This window comes from Lytechinus pictus, chromosome 7 (assembly GCF_037042905.1).
Source record: "Lytechinus pictus isolate F3 Inbred chromosome 7, Lp3.0, whole genome shotgun sequence".
Classification (NCBI taxonomy): domain Eukaryota; kingdom Metazoa; phylum Echinodermata; class Echinoidea; order Temnopleuroida; family Toxopneustidae; genus Lytechinus; species Lytechinus pictus.
The window spans coordinates 6,972,764-6,998,643 of record NC_087251.1 but is presented as its reverse complement, the minus strand read 5'-3'; the positions used below and the strand labels follow the sequence as shown (position 1 = coordinate 6,998,643).

Below are 25,880 nucleotides of genomic sequence, written 5' to 3'. Positions count from 1 at the left end.
TCATTTCTTTCGTAAAAAGTGGGGGGATGTTTGTACAGGCCATCCCCCCCTCCTCGAAAAGTCGGGGGGGGGGATATATCCCCCCATCCCCCCGGGATTTACGCCAGTGCATAGCATAGAATGATTAAGAATATTCCAGAATGTCCTAGTAAAAAATATCAGATCAGAACTCAAGAGTTTCACGCAAGACTTTATGTCAGAGCAGGGTTTATTTCCACCTGGAATATCTATCTTCTGCGGAATTATTTGCACGCCATCAATGTGTTTGCAGTTACTTTGAAAGAGGAATTCTCAGTTCTCGAGATCATCAACCCGTTTCAATGAACGCTTTTCAACCCATGGATTGCTGAAATTGACTGTTAATCATCAACATCGTCTTCACAGACATTTCAACTCGTTACAGTGACTCTTGTTATTCATCGCGCTTCAACATCAGTTGAAGGGCCTGATGAGCTTATGACGTGGCGTCCGTCCACAATTTCAAAATGCTTCTTCGCCATTTCAAGTCCGAGTTCAATTCTGTTTGCTTTATATGATAGCACTAGGTGGGGGATTCAAAACTTCTACACAGAATTTTGAAATTAATAAAATATGCTAATTTATGCGCATTTTTCAAAATTCACAAAAAATGCTTCTTCATTTGTTGACCGATTTTGAATTTTTTGCTTCCATCTGGTAGAGATTCATGAGGTTCACCAAACTTCTACACAGAATTTTGAAATTTTGACTAGAACAATTTTTATGCTAATTTATGCAAAATGATTTATGCATATTTTTAAAAATGCACATAAAATGCTTCTTCTTTATTTGTTGACCGATTTTCATTTTTTTTCTTCCATCTGGTAGAGCTTCATGAGGTTCACCAAACTTCTACACAGAATTTTTAAATTTGGAGTAGAAAATTATTTATGCTAATTTATGCGAAATTCATAAATCACAAAAAATGCCTCTTCTTTATTTGTTGACTGAATTTCAAAATGCTTCAACTTCGTCATTTCAAGTCTGATTTCAATTCTGTTTGCTTTATATGATAGCATTAGGTGGGGGATTCAAAACTTCTACACAAAATTTTGAAACTCATTAAATATGCTAATTTATGCGTTATTTTCAAAATTCACATAAAATGCTTCTTTAACTGTTGACCGATTTTGATTTTTTTTCTTTCATCTGGTAGAACTTCTTTAGGTTCACCAAACTTGTACACAGAATTTTGAAATATTCAGTAAAAAATTATTTATGCTAAATATGCAAAATTTATTCATAAATCACAGAAAATGCCTCTTCTTCTTTATTTGTAGACCGATTTTGATTTTTTTCTTCCATCTGGTAGAGCTGCATGAAGTTCACCAAACCTGTACACAAAATTTAGAAATTTTGTCTAAAAATCATTTATGCTAATTCATGCAAAATTTATTCATTTATTCACAAAAAATAAATTTCTTCTTCATTTGTTGATCAATTTCAATTTTGTTTGCTTTATATGATAGCTCGAGGTGGTGATACAAAATTTCAACACAGAATTTTGAAACTCATTCAATATGCTAATTTATTCATATATTTTCAAAACTCACAAAAAATACTTTTTTTATTTGTTGATTGATTTTGATTATTTTTGTTCCATCTGAGAGCTACATGAGGTTCACCAAGGTTCTACACAGAGTTAAGAAATTTTGACTAGAAAATTATTTATATGAAATTTATTCATAGATCACAAAAATGCTTCTATGTCATTTCTTCATCAATTTCAATTCTATATCAATTTATGTCACCAATATAATACAGTGTCAACTGGGCTGAAATTAAAATTGTGTTAAATTTCGTTGCGAGATGCCGGATGTGCTAGTTTTAATTCTATGATGGACTTTCGCTTAACCTTTACTCCTTTTTTGTGTGTGAAAAACTATGGGGGCAATCACCCCCCCCCCTCCAAAATGACACTGCCCCTGCCAATAATGAATGCCATATCACACTTTAATTATTTGAGTCGTATTTATTTATTACACTTTTACAGTCAGCTATAGGAAAGAAAAATATTAATGGACAATAAAAGTAATGAACAATCAAGGTAAATACACTTGCACATTGCAATGGACGGAATACATTCATATCAAAATATCTTGATTGAAATATACTTGCACTAAAATATATGTTATAATTCTCAGCTATTTGAGTGATAATATATTTCATTAATTTAATATTTAAGAAATAATGAACTTCAAAACAAGGAATCTATTATATGTAATTTTCATGATACTATTGCAGAAATGATTGTAATATACATTGTAAAAAGTATATAAATTAAAAGAAGAGGTATACTGCATTTTTATCTAGTGTATAATCACCAATACCTGATAGTTTTGGGTGAAATGGAAGTCATTTATTCTCTAAAAGGGACAGGTTTGCTTTAAGTTCACCATGTCTAACAGCCCCTATTATTATGAGCATGTGTATGAGCACGAGAGCAAGGTCTACCAGAAGAATTCTTATTGGTAATGGTGGTGCGCTATTGACACCCGAATGATTCTATCAATTTTATATTGTAAATACCTTGATATATATGACACTGGTAAGGTGATGTTGGTTTTTTTAACCCTATGCAAAGTCACCTGCCTTTAAGGCTTTCAATATGACCGCTTATAAGGTGATGTTGATTTTTTGATACTGGACAAAGTCACCTTCTGCCTATAAGGTTGTCCGTGAAATACATTTGTCATAAGTTCCCCATGTAGAAACACCCATTTACATGTAGGCTTTCAAGTACCAGTCTATTACCCATGTGATTGTAAAGTAAGACACACAAACACCAAAATGAGGCGGAGAAAACCTTTTTTTTTAACATAATATAAATAATCACTCAATATAGACATGTACATATGTAAACATATTTTGTACAAGATTGACAAAAATATAAATACATTCCTGCTTGAAATTGGACAGGAAAGCTCTTTCCTCTAGCAAAGACTGAAAAAATCAATATTTCTTCTCACTTCTTCAAGGTGAATACAAATATATGTGTAAAAAAAATTGTTGCTTTTGCATAGATCCCCCCCCCCCTCGCACACACACTCTTTCTCTCTCCCTCTCTACATATTTTTGTCTCTCTGTCACTATACAGTGATACAATTTGAAAGACTTGGAATTTTAAACCTTAGCTTGGCATTAATACCTATGTCAAAGAGTCCAGTTATTCTTGAACTGAATTGTTGGATATATGATGTAGATCAGCTGTCTTGCCTTGGTGATTTACTGTCAGAGTTTCTCAAATACCTCATTAGATGCATCCTTAATCTCTGGCTCAACATGTTGAGGAAACAGGGGATCGATAGCAGTAGTTATCATACCAGCAATTAACTTTGGTAACAGCCTCCTACAAATAGAAATGAAATATGAAATCAAGATCTGCTACAACAATGTCCCTGATATCACAAGGTCCTTAATATTCTTTTGCTTTTTTTTTCTAAATAATGGTATATTCCTGATATCTCAAGGTTAATCTGATGTCAATTAATCCTATTAATTTAATTAGTAAGAAATCAACCCCTTGTGCAGGGGCTTATCAACGGTTCAGGTCATATTCCTTGAAGAAAACCTTATATTTATCTTTATCAGACAATTATACCATATCAGATTGCAAAGAATGGGATACCAGAAATATTCCACAAGTTAGGCCATTGTTGTATAAATATTAGATGAGTGCAATGTTTGTACAGTGATGAGTGTAATATTTCTGGTATCCAATGAAGAATAGCCAGTCAATAAATCATCACCTTTAACTTTAATAATCATTATTCATTAGACCATGCAACACAGTACTGTACAGCAAGCCTATGGGGACTTCTGATACTGCACAGGTCAATCAAGCACCTAGATCAAAATACCTGTTTTAATGCACCATGGAAGCACCCTTTATAAATACATGTAATAATAACAATAATAAACAGTATCCACATGAAAATCTGATTCTAAAGACTTTTAAGCAAACTAGTATAATTTTTAGAGCTATAAGTCAAAATAAAACATAATCAAATAATGAATGTTGACTCACTGGGCACAAGCAGGGGCACTGTTAACCTCTAGAAGCCATACTCTTAGGTCACTATCCAGCATAAAATCAAATCCATACAACTGAAAACTATGGTATGATAGACCAATGGTAGATAACTCCTTCAAGAAAATAAATCATGACAATAATTCTTTTAATAATCGTTCAAGCCACACCCACTTAATTGTCTTAAATTGAGACAAAGACAAAAACATCCTTTTGAACAATGAATAGTAAGTACCAGTAATTTGATACACACGTCGGTATAAAAAATGAGTTTTTAATAAGGGTTTTTTGCTCATATTTGCCAGAAATTAAACGGTGAGAAAGGAAGTAAATGCATTTAACTTTGTACCACCTGCAATGTACATAAAAATGAAATAAAAGGTGCTTTTCCATAGAGCTTACACATGACTTTATGAATGAATGTACAAATTGCTGCAACAAGTTCCTTGTCAAATGAAATGAGACACCCACATTTTTTTAAATTGTGTTTAAAGTAGGACTGAATTTCCTATGAAACAAATAAATTTCTCGAATCATACCTTTCATTTCAATGTTTTAATAAAAAAACTTCAACCAAGATCATATTTCAACTTTTACTGATGTGAATTAACGTATTACTGTAAACCAATCATCTTGAATCAAGATCATGTTTCGGTTGTTTGCCAAGTCATGTGCAACTTTGCAAAAAGATTTGTGAAACTGCATAAGGTCTTATCAACAATGGTCAATGTATTAGGTAGTCACTTATAGTCAATGACTCGACTAATATTCCATGACTCATTTACAGTGAGAATTTTCGGTCTCCCCGAGTCAGAACATGAAATGGGTGAGAAAAAAATTTCCATTTAATTTGACCATTGATGAGTTATAACCCGAGTCAGAACACCAGAATGACTTACCTCTTTTACTGATAGACAGCATGTTTTCACAATATGTCTGATTTGAGGTAGAATCTTGTCTTCTAAGCTCACATTCCAATGTTCTTGTAGAATTCTATAGAACAGGATCATAATTTACAATGTAAAAAAGAATAAAATCTGCAACAAAAGTTAATATAAGTATGTTACCAGGGCTCCACACTAACCTGTTTTTTCTACTGGTCCGACCTGATCATGTCGGACCAGTACATACCCAGTTTTTCCTCTTTTTACTGGACCGAACCTAAAATTGACTGGTCCCAAAAAATGAAGAAAAATATAAAAAAGAATTGAGTTTATTTTGCTGTCTTTTATGGCTTATTGTTACCCCCCCCCCCAAAAAAAAAAAACCACCCCAGTACACACACACAACATAATTCATGTATCATGAGAGCCAACTTGAGACGCCAGAACCATTTTTATAATTTACAAAAGAGAAGAAAATATATTTTGAATATAATCTTACTGTTCATGTCGGACCAGTCAATCTGGCTTTTTCTGAAAAGTTACTGGCCCAACAGCAATTTTTGCCGGTCTGGGACCGTCGGACCAGTGCCAGTGTCGTGCGCTGATGTAACAGACAAATTAACAACACATAGAGGGTTTTTATTCCATGGATGTGTAATGGTTACAACCAACAATCTAAAGATGAAGCTGATGAAATACTTATCTTATTTCTATATGGGTTCAATTCCCCTCCAAGATATAAGTTTGGGATGAGATACATCTTTTAATGCCAAATATTTGTTTAAAAAAATAAATTTGTTTTTATTGAAAAAAAGCATGAAAAATCACATTATTTACAAGTAATTATTGCATGATTTTTTTTGTGCCAATTTCATATATTTCAATTTTGGCATCACTGTATGTACCATTAAATAAGGACAAGAGAAGGTACAGCTCATTTGTGACATAGAGAGATGATGATGTTCAATATCCATAACTCATCCAACTATGGATCCATGCATACAATGGATTCAATTTACATACCTATCAAATGCATCAAAGAACATCTCATTTCCTTCTTCAAACTTTCCAAAGTCCTTGGAGTGGGCTTCCTACAAACAGAAGATATCAAAACAGCTGATTAAGACTAAGACCCCATTTACATATAAAAGTGAAGGCGGTACGCCTCACGCCGCCTTGAATGTATGTAAACACACAAGTGGACTGACGCCGCCTCGATTTTGGACCACCTCTGTTTGGAGGTGGTTTGAAGTTGCCTTTGAGGCGGCATGAAGGCGCCTTCTTGTATGTGTAAAGACAAAGCAGACTAAGGTCGGCTTTTGGGAGTCACGTGATCATTGGCTTGCGCAATAGTTGGGATACGTCATCGATCTAGCTTTATTGTATTACTCAGTACCTCAGTATCGCACGCTTTCAAGTGGCCCTGCCGCTGGCCGCCGAACAGTATGTGTAAATGGGGTTTTGTCAAAGCGGCGTCAAGCCGACATTTCTGCTATGTGTAAACACACTTTCGTAAATTTTTGGAGGCGGCTTGATGCCGGCATGAGGCAGACTCAATTAAACCAGCCCATGTGTAAATAGGGTGTTAGGATGATTAAGCTGCACATCCAAAATATTGCAGACATTCAATTTCCACCAGCTGATGCCAACAATTGTCAATTATTTCAAAATCATTTGTGAATACTTAGTTGTTATAAATTGAATGAAAAAGTGTTTTTATTTCAAATCATTTGGTTCAATTTTGTTTTGCTTAAGGATTCATCCCACCATGGCTTCGCTAATCCATGGTGAGATTCAAACACCCAACCCCTGATTGCAAGGGGAGAGTTAAAACTGATACTCTAGTTTTTCCACAAACAAAGATCATATCCTGAAATTTTCAGTCTATCCTTGCTTGAGAAGTGGTTTTATAAAGATGCAGTTATTTTCATTTTGATCGAGCACCCGACCAAAATAAACTCTCCTGTAGAATCACAATATTCATCCAATAAAACACATATTATATTCTCCACAACTGTTCTCTTTTTGGGGGGAGCATACACATTCATCTTGAAATGAATTCGAAAGGGGACAGCCTAACAGCAGACCTGCCAACCTCTGGGAATGAAAAATTGTATTCTGTGATAAAAAACTGTATTTTCCCCAAAAAAGTGTATTTCATAATAAAATGTGTGGCGCACTTGCTCATCGCGGCGCTCAAGCTGCATGCAAGCTAAAATGCGCACTGCTCTTGCAGATGAAAAAAAAAAAAACATTGAAACATGTGTATATCTCACCCTGGTTTTAAGCAAAATGAAATTACATTGATCTAATAACCATATTTGTGTAAGTTTTATGAAATAGAGATGATTTTTCTCAATAAATTACGATTTTTTTTTTACAAAAACATATTTTTTAAAGAAAAAATGTACTGCCGTATTTTGGTTGCGAAAACGTACTAAATACGCCAAAAACGTACTGGTTGGCAGGTCTGTAATGTTCAGGCATTTTTAAGGGGATTTACCAAGACCTAACATAGGTCTTTATTTTCAAGCTATGAACAAGTTTTTATCCATACCTGAATACAATGATTGGTGAGATGAGATACATGATTAGACAGGTCGTCTGCTTCATATGGTTCAGCACATGTTCTCAACACACCTTCTCTCATCAGATATATGTCATATTGATGATCTACTAACACCCAACATCTGAAGTGTAAATCAGAAATATAAAGAGTTAGAATACATATCCTTTCTCTATTACTAGTCATGATATATGTGATAATAATGATAAAGATGATTTCAAACCGTTCAAATAATTTTTGAATTCATGATGACTATTACCATTAAAATAACTAAAAATGGGAAAAATTTACATTGGTGTATGAATCATATATATCACGTTACCTGATGTCAAACTTTCTGTTGCCTGGTAACAGAAGAGGATTCTCAATGTACTTCTGAACAACATGAGAATGAGGACGGGAGTCCACAAATGAGAGAAGTTCATCCGATTTATTGGATATTAAAATACCCTCTCCTAGATCAGAGAAAAATGGATAAAACTAATTTGCAGGCCCTACATACTCAAAATAAATAGGAATGGGGAAATATAATTAAAACATACAAAATAGGAACAAAAATGAATAGAATTGAATTGGAGCAGCTACAACACAAGGACTACAATTTTTTATGGTTGGTATTCCATTTTGTTAGGTTAATCTAACTGTTCAAGAAGAATTAAAGTAACAATGAAGAATGAAAGAGATTTATCAAAAAGAGCATTAAAATTCTTACCATCTCAAACAAGGAGATATGGAACGGTTTTGAAAGTGGGGGAGCTGAGCTCAAAGTGGGAGGGGGGTCTGACCATGTAAAAAAATCTCAATCAGATGGTAATGTTCACATTTTTGTCCATGATTATTGAAAAAAGTAATCCCAGCCCTACCCCCCCCCCCCCCTTGTCCAATATCAAAGATGACAAAAACTTGGTATATTCATTTATCATTCTAATTCTCTGCTGCTAGTCCTTGACATAGCAATTCATCATTCTGACCAGTAAAACAAAAATCACCAAAAGGAAAAAATATGAGTATGCATGCATAAATGCCGATTATGACTTTCTGATAAAACAATCACTATGTACTGTTGAACTGAACTGAATTTATTACCAAATAATGTCAAAATACATTGATACAGGGTAAATTGTCATATAAACTTCATTGGTAAGAGGACTCCACAGAAATATCATTCTGTTGCAGCCCTTCAAATAATCATTAAAAATAGATGTATTTAAAATTGAAACCTTTGAGTCCAGCTGTAGATTTTGCAATCCAAACATCTCCCCTGCCTGTTTCTTGCTTTCTTTCATGAGATCTTTTCAGTTCTTCTCTTTGATCAGGCTTTGATATCTGAAATGGTTTCTTTAAAGTGTCTGCATCCCTTTGCTGTGGCCTGATGATGTAGGTTTCTGGTGACCATAGTGATATATCTTCTCCTGTAGATTCCTGCCAACTCGTCAAAGCAGTTACAAGAGCAGCCTTCCTGCTTATTTTTCCTGATCCTCTGTAACAGTTTACTAGTTGCAGAATTCCATCATGGCCTATGTGCACAGAACAAGGGGAGGCAACAAGTGGATTCTAGAAATTGGCTCAATTTCAAAATAGCAGATCTGATTAATGGTCGTTGTCTGAAACCATGGTTTATGATTTCGCATTAAATTTTGCTTAATTTAGTGTACACATAAAAGGAAAAGAGTCCATTAATGAATGCATAATGAGGGGCTAAGTCACAATTGTTACTAAAATGACTGCATTTTTATACAGATCTAAATTAATAAACAAGTGGAGCGCCTCTGGCAGTCTCAACTGCATTACGCGATTCAATATAGCAGCAGTGCTGACTTTGAAAACTACTATAAAATAAAATTATTTCCCCCAAAACAACATTAATATAATGATACAATACTACGTACATTGACCCTAAATGACATTTGACCTTGATCATGTGACCTAAGACTAGCTAGTGATACTTGATAACCCCTATGTCCACATTTCATAAAGTATATCCATAAACTTTGAAAGTTATGACAGCAATTTAATAATTACCTCCAACATGGCCAAGTTCATTGACCTAAATGACTTTTGACCTTGGTCATGTGACCTGAAACTCGCACAGGATGTTCAGTGATACTTGATTACTCTTATGTCCAAGTTTTATAAATTATATCCATAAACTTTCAAAGTTATGATGGAAATTCAACAAATACCCCAAACTTGTCCAAAGTTCATTGACCCTAAATGACCTCTGACCTGGGTACCATTGAAACCAATTGGCCATTCTTCACGATGAAACCAATTGGTATTAAATTGTTGTTGTTGTTCATTGTGGGACGTTTCCACACCCGATGTGACCTCCTCGGTATTAAATTGGCCCCCATTGAAACCAATTGACTACCGGTATTGGTCCCTATTGAAACCAATAGCCAATTGGTCTCAATTGAAAACCATTTGTCAATTGGTTTCAACTGACACCAATTGGAACTTCTAATTGGCACAAGCAAAATCAGTGGAACAATATTATATTGGTAGGAAATTAAGAAATTCTACCAATCATGCTAATGCAGAAGCATACTATCTGTGTGCATAAATATCAATGTAAAGGGCAAAGATACTACAAGTAGTATGCAAATCATTTATTCCATCTGCGGCAGTAAAGAGCGCTGCTATATGCTTGTAGCTTCACGTATTCCCATTTGGTGTGGTTTGGTTATGTCGCAGTCACATTTCCCCTACAGCGGCCGTACGGCGAGTCGAAACAGCCATTGTAACATTTTTTGTACCTGCTAGATATAGGTGGTTTGAATAAAAATGACTGTTTTCGACTCGCCATACAGCCACTGTAGGGGAAATATGACTGCAGCATTATGGTTATTGTGTTTCAATTCGAATTTTGTCCTGTCTACTAGCTCCTCCAGCTCTACCTCAGGAGATGGTTCGTGTAGTGGAGCCTACACGAACCATCGCCTGAGGTACTCCAGCTCCAGTTTGGAGGAATGATTTTGATTGGTTGACTCTACTTGATTTGAATATATTTAAATCATTATATGATCCCAAGTTTAGCTGAGGCAAAGTAGCCCATACATTAAAGCAGTGCACTACCAGACTTCTTCGGTTTCTGTTCGATTCATTTTGCATCTTCTTCTAGTTTCACTTATTTCCATTTGGTTTGATGATTGATTGATTTGAGCTACAACTTTGAACTTATTTTTTGCTGGAACGACGAGTTGGTGGTGTTTACTAAATGCCATCAGAGGCCATTCGTTTGCGGAAGAGTTTGCCGTCTTTCAGGGAGAAACATGGGTATTGCCAGAGGAGTCGACGCATTTGGGGCTCAAAATCAGCATTCTCCTTGGTTTTGGGTTTAATGTCATGTTCCAGGAAATATTTCAGCATTGAAATGTTTCTGTCCTCATTCTGACATTCACTTACTTGGTGGTTGAGATTATCAAGGTCCATTGGCGCAGACACACGAGAAGGCTCTGTCTGTTTTGTCTTGTTGCACATCGTAGCAGCAACATCGGTTGGATGTAATCGGGCAAATGTGGACAACAATGCCTGAAGTTGGGTAACATTGCCTTGAAGATGTTGAAGGGCTCGTTCCAAACAATCTATACGTGATAGCAAGGCATTAGTGTCCAAAGAATCGTTGCGTGACATGATGGAATCACTGCTAATTGTTATGATGGCAAAAATATGTTCAGACCGAAAGGATGGAAGAGTCTCTTATTGGTGTGAAGAGAGCTTTCAAGCTGAAGAAAGAGGCAGTAGCAGATAAATGTTATTCGGGTTACAGTTCAAAGGATTGCGGTTTCACTTCGACCAGGTACTGTAGGTTTATGTACTCGGAAACTAAACAGGTCGTCACTCACCAGGTAAGTTGAGCAGAACAACGATTGGCTATTTGATAGCACCGGGTAGACCAAAAGGGACAGACGAGGTATATAAAGTTAATTCCCAAAGCAGATGATAAAGGATTAGCTTGCAGACAAAACTGAATCATAGAACCAAGGAAAGTTAAAAACGGCGTGAAGATGTCATCCCACCGCTGCTTCCAGTTGTAAGGGTGTAAAATTATAAAGTTATTTTAGGAGTAGAAAATAATATAAGTTCAATTAGCTCAAATCAATCAATCATCAAAACAAAGGGGAAATAATTAAGTGAGGCTAGAAGAAGACGCAAAATGAATTGAACAGAAACCGAAGAAGTCTGGAAGTGCACTGCTTTAAACTCTGGGCTACTTTGCCTCAGCTAATCATGGAATCACATAATAATTTACATACATGTATATTCAAATCAAGTAGAGTCAACCAATCAAAATAAAATGAATGGAAGGATCAAACTTCAATGCAGGTGAGGGATGGAGTGAGTGAATTAACACCTGAAGAGAGAATAGAGAATGAATGACAAGAGAGAATCAGAGGCAAAGAAAAGCATCCCAGGGGGGGGGAGGGCCTGGGGGCACTTCCATTGACGAGTGGATACCATGCGCGACCATGGGGTCTCGAAAAGTACCCTAAACAAGTATATTCCATATTCTGAAAATGCACCCCTTAAAAAACAAAGCAATACCCTAGACAAGTATTATCTGAATTGAACCCCTAAACAAGTACAGCAATATTTTAATTGTTTATGTCATGGACTTTGGTCGTCGATTTTACCTTTACCTACATCATTGGGTGGCCCCATCTCCCACACCTTGCGCAAATCGGACTCTATAAACAAGTGGTGTTGACTGTTGGGGCAAAAAAAATACATTCTTTATAAAAACATTTGTCTTTTAGTTTTATTTACCCTCGCAAATTTGACCCTAAAGTTTAGGGTCAAATAAACACATAGCTTTCCTAGCGAAGTAGACACCCTTGTAACATGCCTTGTCTTTAAAAAGACATCCCTTTTAAGCTTTTTTTAGTCGTGCATATGGTATCCACCCCCACCCCGAAAGGCATTCAGAGTAGAATGAATGAATTATATATATATATGCACAACTGAATATATTAATCTTAAATAACCCGAGTTCAGACTGCAGGGGCAGTGCTTAAAAGAAATGCAAATAAACTCAAGTCTAGATGGAATAGAAATGCAAGACAGCTGAACTGAAGAAAACAACAAGTTAAATAGGAAAATTACAAATAACCATCTTGCAGTATGCAGTACACTATCCTACGGCCTACCAGTACCAAGACAAGTACAAAGTTCATTCTTTAAAAAAAAAATCTACGTTTTATTGATAATTTTAACCCAGCCAGAGAAAAGCGCTGTTACATCAGAATCCTCCGAGACTACTACAAAAAATATTTAATTTGTAATAGATATACATTACTTGATCTAAACTTAAAGTTAAACCAAATTTAAATATAACTATAAGCCTACCTAATCTTCCAAATGGAAACTTCAATGTGTTCCTCTCTCCAATGATCAGATTTGCCTTGACGGTGTCGCCTGTCTTTTGAGTCCAATTAGATCGTCTTGAAATGGTTTCAACTAATGCCTGATATACACTACTTTTGTTGTCTCGAACAGTATATGAATACATTGCTAATTAACTGATTGATATGACCTCGACCATGTCTATGGATATCACCAACTGAACTAGTCCAGTGGCACTGCGGTAACTAACACTGCCCAACATGTTGCATGCGCGTACGTGCATGCTTCGCCGGAGCGGCCCGCGAGCAAGGTAAGTGATAGAGGGGGTCCCCCTTATATATTAAAAGCACCTGAACTAGAGATGTGGCATGGCGGCTGTACGGCAAGTGCAGAGTGTTTCGCAACTTTGCTCAGTCATAACTCGAAGTAAGTTTTTGAAGATCTCATTTAAACTCTAATTTGAATGGTCTATGTTATTTGGGAAATGTTTATCAATGAGTTATGACGAAATCCTGTTGAATACACGACCTGGCCCGAATGATTATTTATAAATTAGGCCCAGGCTAAGCTATGGCCATGATTCATTTCCCACGTGTTGATATCCATGTCATGTTCATAATTGCAATATCTTGAAGTTGAAGTCATTGTGTGGAAGTGCATTCGTGCGTACAATTACTACAAAGTCAATTAAAAAGTACTCATCCAATGTGCAAGGTTAGGATAAAACTTTGTCCTTACCCTTGGCCCTATGTGAAATTAAAAAAAAAAAAAATTTCCTCGTGTCAGAGGTTTTTTATTCATTCAATAGCCAAATTAACATGTACAGTATTATTTACTATATTAACCGTATCAGACATCTGGAGCAGGGCAACTTTGAAACATTGTTGCCTGCTTAAGACTGGGATCAAATGGCCGGTCAATATAATTCCAATCGTTTATCCACGGGCCCAATTTATTGCCTGCTCAGGAAAGTCAATGAGAAAATGCGTGGAAATGTAGCAGGCAATAAAAGGCAGCGCTAATATCCGGGTATTCTACACGTTTTTGCACGCGTCCTTGAACTGCGCAGTGCTATACGTCATAATGGTAGTCAAGTTAAGACAACGCTGGATACTGCGTCCCTAGGCCAGGGACGCGTCATTTCAATTACGTCACAATGGTAAAGTTCAGAGGCCCAGTCTGCTCAACATGATAAACTAGATTCTCATTCTAAAAATGAAAAATATATAAATTTTAACGATTTTTGCTCTAGATGTCTGATTTGGTTAATAATAGCAATATTGACTGGCCTGGGGGCGAAAGGACATATATCGCCCTCACTAAATTGATATCACCCTCGTCTACGACTCAGGCGATATATGTCGTATCGCCCCGAGGCCAGTCAATATTGCTTTATTAACACTTAGAGACAACATCCGAGATGTCGTCTAAAAGAATTTCATATTTAAAAAAATGCCATATAGAATTATTGTTGTATGGTTTACCTTGAAAATAATTAATCATATACATCAAATAGATTGCATATTGAGCATACACAAGGACTGTATTTATATATGTTGCTTGTTCATGTGTGAAATCAAAACCAACTATTAATAATTTTTCGTTTAATATAATTTTTTCTTTAAACATTAAATTAATCAAATCCACAATACGTTTCCAGAAAAGCTTTACGCTTGGGCATTCTAAAACAACATGAACAAAAGATTCTGTTGTTTTACAGAAAATACATAAGTTGTCTGTTACGATTTTCCACCTCCACAAGTTGTATCTAAACGGTAAAATCCTATGAAGAGTTTTGAAGTTGAGTTGCTTTATTTTATTGTTTTTCAATGTCTTAAACTTAAATTTCAATGTGTCTTTCCAGTCAAAATCAATTGCAAGGTTCAATTTACCTTCCCAGAATGTTAAAGCAGCCGGTTCTCTTTTCTTAAATTCACACAATAAACTATAGAAATTGCGAGACTTCATTGATCGTAGTCTAATAAAATCAAGCGTTCTAATTTCGAATACGTCGCTTCCGTATTGTGAATTTGTTTCATCGTTATCTGCATAACTTATGCAGAGATGCCAACCGTTACGGATTCGCCGTATTTGTTCCGATTTTATTCCTCCGATTACGGTGTTACGGCAACAATAAAAAGGTTACGGAAAAAACAACTACAATACATGTGTATTGTGTATTGCTTTGCTGTGCATGTGTATATATGCGTGTATTGTGCATGTATATGCGTGTATTGTGTATACATGTATCGTGCATGCAGCGTGTGTGTGGCCAGTTTCTCTACTATAATTTATAAACGCGCGCACTGCCTACTACGTTCATTGAGTTATGCTTTTATCAAGGCTTTCTGATTAGAATTATCGATATCCTTGCCAATCAATGCGAGCGAAAAGTTCCGAACGCACGCACATAGACAAGCACAAATCAGCGGCACGAATCGCGGTATAATAGCGACTGGTAAATACGACTGTAAAGATGATGATGTCATCCAAGATGGCAACTTACGATGACCAACGAAGGAATCGAGGATGACTAAGTTTTGATCATCATTTGAAAGGAATTAGCGGTAACTGCGGTCTAAGGTACGATGTTTCTGAATTTTATATATTTTCTCGTAAGTTTGGATGTAATTATTTTTTCATAATGTGACATTTGATGTACCAAAAACGATCCGAAAATCGGGTTTCCGCCGAATGTTAGATCTAACGTTACTGCTGCATGCTGATACGGAACTCAGGGAGCTCCGGCCCGAAAAGCGGGCCGGAGCTCCTTGGGTTACGTACGTATCAGCTAGCCCAGAGCTCCCTGGGTTAGCTGATACGTTGTCTTAATGTACGGGCCAACAACTCTTCAGTCTATGTATTGGTGAGTGGAGCCAACGCGGTTCAGCTGAACAACCAAAATACAGAGACTGAAGCTTTTGGTCTAGCGTTCTATGAGAAACACACAACTAACTACCGTCAGTTTTTCAAACCTAATTGACTTCAAAGTCATCAATCACAACAAGGTAAGAAGCCACTTGGTCCTCCCCCCCCCCCCCCCTTCCCCTAAATTTGAGGTGGGGGCAGACCCCCCCTCCTATTTTTTTTTTTTTTTTTTTTTTTTTTTTTTTTTTTTTGCTTGTCCAATTTTTTACCTGTGACATGTGTCCATCCCAAAATTAAAGGTGGACCCCCCTAAATTTTTTTTTCTTGGACACTGTCTCGGCCCGAGATGAGTTTCAGTATTTTTGGAGGACACCTAGTGGCATCCCTGTATAAACGATGCTACTTCGCGGGATGTTCCTGAGAAACTCCCATTTGTTCCTGACAAATATGTTAAATGTTCCTGACAACCATCCCTTTAGGTTGGCATCTCTGCTTATGTCTAGAATTCTTTCGATCCAAGTTTTTGGTATCGCATTTTTCAGTTTCGAATACATAAAGTCAATCAACAAAGAATTTGAGCCAAGCACTCGACAAATATGTTCTCTTGGCTGAAATCGTCCATTTTCTACAATGTCATTAATTGTTATAATGCCTTTTTCAAACCATTTTTAAAAAAATAAAGGTTTTCTATCATGTGTGATATTACTATTGTACCACAAAACTTGATTTTTAACATTTACAATATCTGGAAACTGAATATATTTCAGTTCACTCCAAGTTATGAGACAGTCTATATAAAAGTCGGGTACCTTTTGTTTTACGCACAACTTCAACATATCTTTACTGAAACAATTTGTTTTCAAAAGTAATAAAAAAGGACATATTTTTTCAATCCAATATCTAAACATAAACTTCCACGGTACATCATTATCATTTTCAAAGAATCTACTCAACCATGATAAATGTAAGGATTGGAATTTAGATTTCAAATCTATCATTCTCAGTCCTCCCCTTATAATATCATTAATCAAGACTGCTGCTCTCTTGACTTTTTCTTGTTTTGAATTCCATAAAAAATTATACATCAGTTTATTGAGATCAACAACTAGTTTCTGGGGGATGGGTAATACAGAGGCAACGTAAACAAATTGAGAAATTACTAATGATTTAAGAATCAAAACTTTACCATAGTAAGTTAAATTTCTCATTTTCCAAAAACTTAAAATTGATTTAATTTTTTGAAGTTTCTTAAACCAGTTCAGTCGTTCAGACTCTTTTTTATCACTTGTTAGATACATTCCTAAGTACTTGACAGGTTCATCATTTCATTTAATACCTTCAATGAATGCATGTTGTTGTTGCATAGTGACATCATTTGTTTTCATCACATTTAGGCTTGGCCCAGCAAAGAAACCAAAAAGTTTTACTTCTTCAAGACATAAGTTGGCAGATTGAATGTTATTTAAAAAGAGAACAGTGTCACCTGCAAGTTGAGATATATCTTAAATTCTTTTGAAATACCAGTTTCAGTAGATACTACAGTGATACCACTGATATCAATATTCTGCTTTATTTTTAATGCCATAATTTCAACAACAAGAATAAACAATAAAGCTGACAGAGGGCAACCCTGTCTAATTCCTCTTTTTATTTCAATTTTTTTCTAAATCCAACCATTACTCATGACACTCCCTCCCACATTTGCATAGAGGACCTTAATCCATGTAATAAAAGATTCTTTAAATTTAAGTTTGTATAATATTTAAAATAGAAACTGATGGGTTACCGTATCGAAAGCTTCTCGAAAATCAAGAAAAAATGTGAAATAGGAATGGCAATGAATCTATACAAAGACAACTGGCAGCCGTCTGTTTCAAGGAGTTTTTTAACATTTTTTTTTTATTTCTCCTCGTACACCGACGGCCCGCGATTGTGTTGTAACCCAGGGAGCTCGGGCCCGCAAAGTGGGCCGGAGCCCAGGACTCATCCGTGCAATACGAGGCAGACATACACTCCAAAATGGGGTAGAATGGGGTCGCAATAGCACTCCAAATAAAAGGGGAAAAAATAAATTATGCACTTATGGATGAAGGTCTATCAGGACACAGAATCCTGACTTCAAGGCACAAACTGGATCTGGACCCTCAAAAAAAGGAAAAGTTCTGTCTCATTCGTTCTCGTGTCAAAATTGAACGTGACAAAACTTCCCCTTAAAAGGGGAAGTTCATCCTGATGATCAAGGTGTTTATATTGAAAGTAAAATATATTAGAAATACATTAATAATTTATTTCTAATATTTTCTCCTTTCAATATAAACACCTTGATCATCAGGATGAACTTCCTCTTCTAAGTATAAAAATAAGACTCCTTTCTATCAGTTTGTTTTTTAGAAGATCTATCAATCAAAAGGAGATTGTGATCATTTGTTCCTTCATGAAATTGCCTGGGTGGGCCACTTCCATTGATGAGTGGATACCATGCGCGACCATGGGGTCTCAAAAAGCACCCTAAACACGTATTTTTCATATTCTGAAAATGCACCCCTTAACAAGTATTGGCGTCTGAAACCCTACCCTTATCAAGTATTGGAAACAAAATGATACTCTTGGCAAGTATTCCCTGAAATGAACCCCTAAACAAGTACAGCGATATTTCATTGTTATGTCACGGGTCCGTCGGTTGTACCTTTACACACCATTTGGTTTAGTAGGCCTACGGCTCCACCTTCCACACCTCGTGCAAATCGGACCCTAAACATGTAGTGTTGGGGCAAAAAGGACATCCTTTATAAAACATTTTAATTTTGTTTTATCATCCCCGAAAATTTGACCTTAAACACATACCTTTCATAGCAAAATAGATACCCTTTTTTCATTATTTTTGTGTTTTTGACACCCTTATCACGTTACGTGCCCTATCTTGAAAAAGACATCCTTTTTACGTGTTTTTTGGGTCACGCATGGTATCCACTCGTCAATGTAAGTGGCCCCCCCGGGTGAAATTGCCATCTAGTCCTGATTTACAATCTGCTTAGACCTACACAATTTGGTATATCACATCTATTTGATAGAAGAAAATAAATATTAAGGCCAAGTTACAAAATACATTGTCAAATGAATTGAATGATGATGTTGTGCATATGATGTGCTGCCAATATTTATTTTCACTAAGTTGAAAATTTGAATGTTATTATTTTTCTAATGATTTCTTACACTGTATGTAATAAGTCCTGGGTTTCATTTGTCCAATGTCTTCATGCCCATATTATTTGATGCATTTTCCTATCTACTTCTAGGATTAGTGATAAGTCCTAATGTAACCAGCCAGATCAGATTGCTTTCATCATCACAATGTCAACCAAGAGGTGATCAAATGTTAGATGCCCCACAGCATTTCATGATCCAGAAGAGATACACAAGCTGGTACAATACTTGTAAGTTCTTTATGCTTTCATGATTAATCTCATCTTGGTTTAGCTGTATGTTGTGGCGATACATATCTGAAATTGCTTGACTTGAATATGGATAAGTCAACAGTGTTTAGAAGTAATTTACTTTGTTTGATTTATTTTAGTAACTGCTGATCAGCTATGGAAAGGAATGTTAGCAACTACTGGTAAAGCAGCAAGGAAGGCAAGAGGCAAGAGACCTGCAAAACGAATGAAGAAGGATCTTAACAAAGGACAAATATTTGGAGAGGGTACGTATTTGTTTTTTTTTTAGAATACTGTATAAGATCAAATTTTCATGTTTTATTTAATCTTTTGCTAAATTTTTCTAGTGTTTGCTTTCTCATGGATACTTTATAAGATGACATTTCAGGTGTGGTGTTATATTTACTAAGATTTGCTTTTGTAGTGCAACATTGGTGAAAATATCAACTTCAAAATCAATGTCAACAAGTTATCTAATAAGGACTGACATAATAGTATTACAATTGTAGTGTGCACAAGGCACTTCCTCCTCAATGGAAATCTTCAATTGTTATTTGTCAGTGTGAAAACTGTTTCTTTTTTATCAAACATGGTTTGTCTCAAATTGATTTTGGAGTATTTTTTAATTTTGTAAAAATGTATAAATTTCAATAAAAAATTGTGCTGTTCTGCAAATCGGCAAATGCAGGAAGAGCTCAGATTGCTTGGCCAGGTTTGAATGCACCTATAGTTCAAGGAAAAGAAGTCTTAACAATCAAGAAGAAACAACCTGATCCAGAGAAGGAAGAACGATTACGTCTGATCAGAGAGCAATGGGACAAGAAAAAGAAACGTAGTGTACCACCAGAAGAAAGAGGTTGGACTTCCAAGAGCTGGGGTGGACGAACATTAGGATCTCCTGACCCTATCCCAGGAGGTATGTATGTACATGTAATGATGTTACACAAATAATGCACATCATCAAGAGGACATAAGTGAGAATTACATGCTTGTGGTACCTTTGATACAGTTCTAAAATGCTTGGGGCATAGTCAAGTTTATTTGGATCGTTTCAAATGTTCCAAAACTGGGTAATATTATACTGATGCCTAAGTAAAATAAGTTAGATTTTTTTAAATAAGATTGTGTTGTGAATCTGTATTTATTTGGTTATTATGCTCATCTCAAACCAATGATTTACTATAGTACTTTACTATTAAATTACCACTCATCAGTGGTCTGATTAAAATTTACATACTCAGCAGAATGTGTGCATAGCCAATAATTTGGATCCACTTCATCATTACTCAACTTATTTTACTAACAGTCCATGGGAAGAAATTGAAATCTTCATCTAGACCAGTGCACCTCAACCCTCTTAACCTCAAGATCCACATTGACTCTTGTATTTTTTTTTTCTTAAAAATGATTTCTAGGCTCACCTCACAGTTTTATTGAGAAAAGTGATATTAAAGCCGATGACAAAAACAAAATAGATTAAAATATTTTGTCATTGTTTGATCTACAACTTAACCCCACATGTCTCATGTCATGTAAGGAAAGAAAATGATTTGAAATATTTAATACTTGCTTACTTGTATTGCAGAGAATTTTGAAGGCTTTGATTCTCGTGTGATCCATGTGAGGAGAGTATTCAATATGACAGGTTCAGTTGGTAGAAAGAGGTCAATGTCAGCTCTGGTTGTTGTTGGCAATGGAAATGGAGCAATAGGTAAGAATTGTTTGCATCTTATCAAATTCTCAAGGATCATTCATGTACATGAAAGAGATAGTAAGTACCGGTATTTATTGGTTATTGGTATAAGATGGCTTCCGAATGCTTTTTGAAATGCCCACTGGCTAGTTCAGTGATCAAAGTCATGAATGTATCCTATATACTTCCTATTGACAATCACAACCACTAGGTTTTTCAGAGTTGTCTCACATTTTAGAAGATATTCACATTATGCTGCAGAAGTTCAGGAGCTTAGATCCATAGTATATGAATGACATTAACAAAGTTTTATTTACACATGGTTAGAAGCGCTGGTAGACATCGTGTTTGATTATATTGAAAATTGCAAGAAGGTTGCTTTTTGTATTTTTTTTTACAGGTTATGCCCTTGGTAAGGCACCTGGTGTGATAGCTGCTCTGAGGAAGGCTAAAAACAAAGCTGCAACAAATCTACACTACATTGAACGACATGATAACCACACAAGTAAGTATAGAGAGATAAATTTGTTACGTGTTGCTGTTGTTTCTTTTAACTTTCAGAGACAATGTGATGATCATGTGAAGAGTTATCACAATTTTAAAACCATACTCATTTACAGCATACTTTTCAATTATCCATGATAACTTACTTTTTAGCCTACCAGAATGAGTGGCATAATGTACATTGTTGTTATTCTATGAAAAGGTTCCTATATTCAACCTAAAACTTAAATAAGCATCGGTTTTAGTCAGCAGTCAATTTGCTAGTATGGGTTCATATACGAATGGTGCATTACACCACACCAAAGGACAGAATCCAACACATACATTTCTTACAACAAAAAAATCAAAGATTTAGGTTGATCATAGCCAACTATTTTCAGATCAAGAAAGCTAGCTGGGAGTGTTTTGTTAATTAACATCACCTGATGTCAGTTTTTAATGTAGACATAGGAGCCCTTGAAAACAACACACTAATGAATGACTTGACCTAACCAATTTTCCATCTGTTACCATAACTTGTTTATAATGATTCTGGTCAGTAGTGGCGGCAGTAGTAAATCCAAAGTTTTTAATCTTTGAGGTTTTTTTTTTTTATATAAACATGGGTGGTGGTTTGCTTTACCTCTCACTTCCTCCCTATTGCCTTATTCTGTGCCCCTTCCATCCTCAACCCAATTTTCCTAATCAACTCCACTTGCTTCGTCAATATTTCTGTTGATCACCCCTATCCTATGAGCAACCCATCTCGTTCACAAAATCATGTATGAAGTACATGTTTACCTTTGGCAGGATGCTGGTTATCTTATTTTGAATAAAAAAGGCATCAAGCGCTAAGTCAAAGTCACTCATGAACTTCTGCACCAATAAATATAATATCTTCATCACTTTAATGAATGCTTGTTTGTTCTTTTCTTTCCAGTCTATCATGATATAGAGACAAATTTTGAAGTTACCAGAATTCGAATGAGGAAGCAGAACAAAGGTATGTCACTTTTTTACAAGAGAATAATTCAAGTTTAGTGCACCTTTATATGTTTGCATCTATAGATTAAAGAAAAAAATCAACTGAAACAGGGAATTTCTCCTTCATCACTTTTAACAGTCAATTTCTTATATAAAACAGTTTAGAATGTAGAGCACATCAATAATTAGATTTACAAGTAAGTGTAGTAAAGTAAATTGCAAAAGAAAATCAAGATAACAGTGTCATTGGTACTATCAAAATTGGTTGTCGAATTGATGAAGTTTATTTCTTAATGTTAGAAAAATTGAACAGGATTTTGAAGAAGAAAAAAGGAATATTAACAAATTTCAGGAAAATTGTTATGTTGGCTTGGTAAATATTGAATTTCCATTTTGATCATTAAAGTTCATCTATGTTCATCAAGTTTTCTTTGTGTGTTGTGAAAAAAAGTTTAATGTTTTCTTAGTTTCCATTTCATGTATTTTTTTTCGTTCAGGATATGGGTTGAGGTGTCATCGTGTTATCAAGGAGATCTGTAGATTAGCTGGAATTAAGGATCTTTATGCCAGAGTGTATGGTTCTACTAATCCTATTAATCTAACTAGAGCTGCTATTAATGGTTTAATTAACCAGGTATGTATTATTATTGATATACATTATTGTAAACCTCAAAACCATTCTGAATTCTGAGGAAAGAATCTGAATTTAACGATTCCAAGCATTGTTTCCATATAATTCATGTTACCCCCTCACATTTTATATTTTTTTGAATGCCTGAAATGTAGCCACACCTCTATGTACCTATCTGAATCATGTGGATATTTTTTAAAAGAATACAGCACCATAAAATATAAGTATAATTTTCCAATGAAACTTAGAATACAAAATGAATGTGGGTGTAGGGTCATTACTGCTTTTGTACCAGTGATGACTTGTGTTAGGATGAATTCTATGATTCTACCTTGTGTACTACATTATCATTGTCTACTCATTATTTCAAAAGATTTGCAATGTTCTCATTTATTGTCCTGTCCATACCAAACTTCTTTTCACCTTCTTCTTGATATTTATGCCTCTTTCAGAACCAAATTCATGATAAGGTTAGACTCAACTCCTTATTCAATCAATCCATCCTCTCTTTTTATTCCCCTGTAAAGGAGACCCATCAGCAGATAGCAGACAGGAAAGGCCTTCATGTTGTTGAGATGCGTCCAGAGCGTGGATGCCTCCCTATTGTAGTAGCATCACCAAAGAACAAGGAAACAAGAACAGATGTAGATGAAGAGCCTTGGGATAAAGAGCTACCTCTAGAATGGAAAGAGGAAAAACCTAGGAAATTCGAAAGCAAATTCGTTCGAGAAGGAACCATGATATTCTAGGGGATTCCACCCAAGTTTTTGCTTTATTGTCGGCGGAGGACATGGATATTTTCAGTTTGGTTTTTAGCCCAAATCATGAAGGTGACTTTATTCAAGACTGGCAAGTATAGAGAGATAGTTTGGTGATGAACAGCAGTCATGTCATCCATTGAAGCTCAAAATGAAATCAAATGCATATGATGGAGGAACAATTAATATAATGGAATTGTAAGAAATATAATGGACAATTTACTACATAAAATGACTAGGAGATGGTCACTGTATGCACGTTATACTGGTGTTTATTTTTGTCATATTCAAGTTTAGAACCCACTGAGCCATACAAAAAGCAAATATAATCTCATGATGAATAGATTTATCATTATTTTGGCATCAAGTATTTTGAGAGTCTGCAGTCCTCAAACGTACCCAACGAATGTAAAAAATGCTTAAAACTATTCAATCTGTTGTCTTATAATTCTTGAATCTGTAACTTTCATAAGAGCAGAAAATCAGACAATTAATAAGAAAGAAAATACATGTAATGTAAATTCAATTGTAAGATACTTGACCACCATTATCCAATGTATTAGCATTGTGCCATGCTCCACAGGAGTGACAAGTCATTAAAATTGTATTACGTATCACCACTAAACTTTTGTAAGACTGAAACTTTAAATGATACTTGATTATAATTAACATTATTGACCCTTTATCACAGCTTAAAGGGAAGTTCACCCTGAAGAAAAGTTTGTTGTAAAATAGCAGAAAAAATAATAAATAATATTAATCCACTAAAGATTAAGAAAGTTATTAGAATTTAAAGTTTTGGATTTGTGACGTCATAAACAAGCAGCTGCCCCATATGTTACGTAATATAAATGCATAGATTTCAATTTTTTATTGGTTCACGATGACTTATTGATGTTTTCTTCTTAGAAACCAGTGTGAAATGATTTGTCTATTGATATACTGAAGGTACAGTAAAAACCACTTTTCATTGTCTGAGAAATTCCCATTTCATTGATTTTTTACCTTACTATATGGAGGAAAGCTACACGCATATGACGTCACAAAACAAATGATTAAAATTCTAATTACTTTTATATTCTTTGATGGATTTTTCTCAAACCTTCGGCAATATTTTTCTGCTATTTTTACAATAAACTTTTTGTCAGGGTGAACTTCCCCTTTAAGACAGGCCTTACAAGTTGGATGATAACAGCAGTGTGCCATTACTGAACTAAGTTATTATGGGGGATGAATTGTCCTGGGGAAATTCTTAACTTCATATCTGTAGATAATTACTCTCTTTAAAAGGATGATAGTACATTGAATTGTAATGAAAATTAAATATTTAATGCTCATCTTGATCAGATGTTGTAGTGAATGGTGGTGTTCTTTTGTTTTGTTGGGGTTTTTTTAATTGGTACGAACCATTGACCTTGGTGTACTTTCCCTTCTACTTTTAAAAGAGATTCAGTATCATTTAGTCATTGATGGTCCTATTTCATAGAATTAAGGTAACTGATGACAGTCACTGAAATGGTAGCATTTGATTGGCTGGTGGAAAAATTTTCATATGAAATTTTCAATTTATTGATAAGATTCATTAGAACACGACCCTGTTTAGTGATGAATTGTGTGGAAGGGAAGAATCCTTGATTTCTGAAAATATGATCTTGTAATGATTCAAATTCACATGAGGCTTAAACCCCACCAAGGTGCTAAAAGCACACATGCACACTGTATGTTCCAATTTCATAAAAGTTGTTTGTGCGCACTTGTGCAATTTGTAAGTTTATTTGTGAGCCCTTCAAAAAAAATAGGGATTTGTTTTCCCTCATTTAGATTTATTATGTGAATATGGGCCTTCAGGCTTTAATATTACAATCATTGAATTGTTTCTCTGACTCCCCTGTTTCAACAAATTAATTGTAACCAGGAAATTAACATCAGGGTGAACTACCAGACAAGAGGAAATCTATGCAATTAAATTTCTGCACCAAATAAAGTCTTAAACAATCATGTGATAATATTATATTATACATGACAGTACCATCTCAATGAGAACTTGTATGTTATATGGTATTGTACAACGCCTACTTAGCTTGTTGTACGCGAGCAAATGGGAGGCTGAATGTCAAACATTCGTACCGTTGCACTGCGTTGCACACACGACGTACCATCCAAAATGTACCGTTGCACGGCTTTAGGA

General features: G+C 35.3%; 2 protein-coding genes across 8 annotated transcripts; one reads left to right on the top strand and one right to left on the bottom strand.

Annotated features, from left to right (window-relative positions):
- Positions 1 to 835: 835 nt before the first annotated feature.
- LOC129265068 (tubulin--tyrosine ligase-like) lies at positions 836 to 13,467 on the bottom strand. Its single transcript, XM_054903051.2, has 8 exons — positions 12,845 to 13,467; positions 8,719 to 9,015; positions 7,821 to 7,953; positions 7,490 to 7,622; positions 5,956 to 6,023; positions 4,948 to 5,041; positions 4,046 to 4,164; positions 836 to 3,367 (listed from the first exon to the last, which is right to left on the bottom strand). The coding sequence occupies exons 1-8, from the start codon at positions 13,005 to 13,007 to the stop codon at positions 3,250 to 3,252; spliced, it is 1,125 nt and encodes a 374-aa protein (XP_054759026.2). The 5' UTR covers positions 13,008 to 13,467; the 3' UTR covers positions 836 to 3,249.
- On the top strand, positions 12,766 to 25,038 carry LOC129265069 (small ribosomal subunit protein uS5m-like). Of its 7 annotated transcripts, none has more exons than XM_064101798.1 (10): positions 15,308 to 15,424; positions 15,772 to 15,849; positions 19,006 to 19,143; positions 19,284 to 19,409; positions 19,832 to 20,059; positions 20,729 to 20,854; positions 21,237 to 21,341; positions 22,260 to 22,322; positions 22,801 to 22,937; positions 23,462 to 25,038. In XM_064101798.1, exons 3-10 carry the CDS (start codon positions 19,083 to 19,085, stop codon positions 23,681 to 23,683), a joined length of 1,068 nt encoding a protein of 355 aa, XP_063957868.1. In that variant the 5' UTR covers positions 15,308 to 15,424; positions 15,772 to 15,849; positions 19,006 to 19,082; the 3' UTR covers positions 23,684 to 25,038. The 7 variants fall into 7 exon arrangements, with proteins under 7 accessions (XP_063957866.1, XP_063957865.1, XP_063957868.1 ...); XM_064101797.1 differs by having other exon boundaries at positions 15,317 to 15,424; positions 15,697 to 15,849; XM_064101799.1 differs by having other exon boundaries at positions 15,329 to 15,424; positions 15,718 to 15,849.
- The last annotated feature ends 842 nt before the right edge of the window (positions 25,039 to 25,880 follow it).

What these genes read in the sequence shown, in the direction of transcription:
- LOC129265068 (XM_054903051.2), bottom strand. Translation starts at nt 13,007, where the DNA reads ATGTATTCATATACTGTTCGAGACAACAAAAGTAGTGTATATCAGGCA. An exon ending in TCACCAATCATTGTATTCAG is followed by an intron (nt 6,024 to 7,489) that starts GTATGGATAAAA and finishes TTCTGTTTGTAG; the next exon opens with GAAGCCCACTCCAAGGACTT. An exon ending in GCTGTCTATCAGTAAAAGAG is followed by an intron (nt 4,165 to 4,947) that starts GTAAGTCATTCT and finishes ATTTTCTTGAAG; the next exon opens with GAGTTATCTACCATTGGTCT.
- LOC129265069 (XM_064101795.1), top strand. Translation starts at nt 13,210, where the DNA reads ATGGCGGCTGTACGGCAAGTGCAGAGTGTTTCGCAACTTTGCTCAGTC. An exon ending in CACAAGCTGGTACAATACTT is followed by an intron (nt 19,144 to 19,283) that starts GTAAGTTCTTTA and finishes GATTTATTTTAG; the next exon opens with TAACTGCTGATCAGCTATGG. An exon ending in CAATGGAAATGGAGCAATAG is followed by an intron (nt 20,855 to 21,236) that starts GTAAGAATTGTT and finishes TTTTTTTTACAG; the next exon opens with GTTATGCCCTTGGTAAGGCA.